This window comes from Macrobrachium rosenbergii, chromosome 5, assembly GCF_040412425.1.
Source record: "Macrobrachium rosenbergii isolate ZJJX-2024 chromosome 5, ASM4041242v1, whole genome shotgun sequence".
In the NCBI taxonomy this organism is placed as follows: domain Eukaryota; kingdom Metazoa; phylum Arthropoda; class Malacostraca; order Decapoda; family Palaemonidae; genus Macrobrachium; species Macrobrachium rosenbergii.
This window is the reverse complement of record NC_089745.1, coordinates 12,688,418-12,690,740: the sequence shown is the minus strand read 5'-3', so window position 1 is coordinate 12,690,740 and position 2,323 is coordinate 12,688,418. Positions and strand designations below refer to the sequence as shown.

The 2,323-nt window shown below is 39.6% G+C and overlaps 1 protein-coding gene across 1 annotated transcript; it reads right to left on the bottom strand.

Annotated features, from left to right (window-relative positions):
- Nucleotides 1-1,532: 1,532 nt before the first annotated feature.
- LOC136839066 (octapeptide-repeat protein T2-like) lies at nt 1,533-2,282 on the bottom strand. The gene has a single exon (XM_067104729.1). It carries the CDS (start codon nt 2,280-2,282, stop codon nt 1,533-1,535), a length of 750 nt encoding a protein of 249 aa, XP_066960830.1.
- Between the last annotated feature and the right edge of the window lie 41 nt (nt 2,283-2,323).

Genomic DNA, 2,323 nt, shown 5'->3' with positions numbered 1-2,323 from the left:
CCTAAGAATACAATAAAAAATAACAAAAGACAAAGCATAAATAATTAAATGTGTCCAGGCATGAAAAGCAGTGGCCGAAACTTAAGGAGAGTGAAATGCCCTTTTGTATTCTAACCCGTCGGGATCAACCAGGACCTTGCCAGATTGAACGGAGGAAGCGTACCTATTGTACCTTTTCCCAGTGGAGAAGAAACAATAAAAGTGTATTGACATGCGTATATATATATATACTGTAAATAAATGTATATATATATATATATATATATATATATATATATATATATATAAATAAATATATATATATATATTTATACTGTATATATATATATATATATATATATATATATATATATATTTATATACATAAATGTGTATGTAAATATACACAAATATACAGTACATGCATACAAACACACAACACACACACATATATATATATATATATATATATATATATATATATATATATATATATATATATATATATATATATATATATATATATATATATATATACTGACAAGGTATATGTGTTCTCATTTAGATGTGTAAATTCATAAATATGCATTCGTGTACGGTATCATGACATGCTAGCATACACTCAGTCGATGAGGGCCACAAAGGATATAAAACAACCTGCATTTTATGCTAAACAATCGTGGAAACTAATTAAGCATACAAGAAACATTTCAATGTACTGTAAGTGCAACACGGTGACATTCATTTCAATGAGAAAATCTACTCAGACATTTTTCCGCAGTGCCCAGAAACCATTCTCGTTACGTATAACTATTACATGATGTAAAAGTATCGCTTTATTTAGAAATTCAATTATCAAGAAGAATAAGTGTCTGTCTGTCTGTCGGTCGGTCGATGTGTTTCTTCAGCTATTCAGTCACGTTGTGTCTGTTACTTCGCCCGGTTTTTCAGTTCTATAGGTTTGGAGTGGATGTTTGCCACCCCACCCACCCCCTCACACTTCTCTCTCTCTCTCTCTCTCTCTCTCTCTCTCTCTCTCTCTCTCTCTCTCTCTCTCTCACTTCGTTTCTGAATTTCATTTTTCTCAAGATATTTACCTTACATTAGTGTTCTCTTTCTCCCTCTTTGTTTACACAGACTCTCTCTCTCTCTCTCTCTCACTTCTTTCTTTCTCTTTTCTCAAGATCCTTGCTCTCTCCTTTTCTTTCTCTCTCTCTCTCTCTCTCTCTCTCTCTCTCTTTCTCTCTTTCTTTTCCTCCAAGATATCTCTCTCTCTCTCATCAGTCTTCTTTCTCTTTCTCTGATTTTCTTTCTCTCTTGATATTTACACCCAGGCTCTCTCTCTCTCTCTCTCTTTCTCTCTCTCTCTCTCTCTGATTTTCTTTTACCACTCTCTCTCTCTCTCTCTCTCTCTCTCTCTCTCTCTCTCTCTCTCTCTCTCTCTCTTATTTGTTATTTTGAATTCCCCACCCATCCCCTCTCTGCGCACTTTCAACATTTTCCCCTCCTCTCACTCTCTTTCTCTTCCTCTCTCTCTCTCTCATTTGTTCACTTTACTCAAAACCCAACTTTCTCTCCTCTCTTCCTCTCTTTCCCTCTTCGCCTATCTTTTCAACTTCGCCTCTCTTTTCAACTTCGCCTCTCTTTTCAACTTCGCCTCTCTTTTCATCTTCTACTCTCTTTCCAACTTCGCCTCTCTTTCCATCTTCACGTCTCTTTCCAACTTCGTCTCTCTTTCCCTCTTCGCCTCTCTTTCCAACTTCGCCTCTCTTTCCAACTTTCGCCTCTCTTTCCCTCTTCGCCTGTCCTTCCAACTTTCGCCTTTCTTTCCCTCTTCGCCTCTCCTTCCAACTTTCGCCTCTCTTTCCCTCTTCGCCTCTCTTTCCCACTTTCGCCTCTCTTTCCAACTTCGCCTCTCTTTCCAACTTTCGCCTCTCTTTCCCTCTTCGCCTCTCCTTCCAACTTTCGCCTCTCTTTCCCTCTTCGCCTCCCTTTCCCAACTTTCGCCTCTCTTTCCAACTTTCGCTCTCTTTCCTCTTCTTCTTTCCCACTCTCTTTCCAACTTCGCCTCTCTTTCCACTTTCGCCTCCCAACTTTTTCCTCTTCGCCTCTCTTTCCAACTTTCGCCTCTCTTTCCAACTTCGCCTCTCTTTCCCACTTTCGCCTCTCTTTCCAACTTCGCCTCTCTTTCCCACTTCGCCTCTCTTTCCAACTTCGCCTCTCTTTCCAACTTTCGCCTCTCTTTCCCTCCCACCGTCAGCCCCGAGGTTAACAGCATCTGGAGGAGGTTCCGCTTCGGTCATTACGGCGATGTTAACAGGCACACTGCTGATGGGATGCAGTG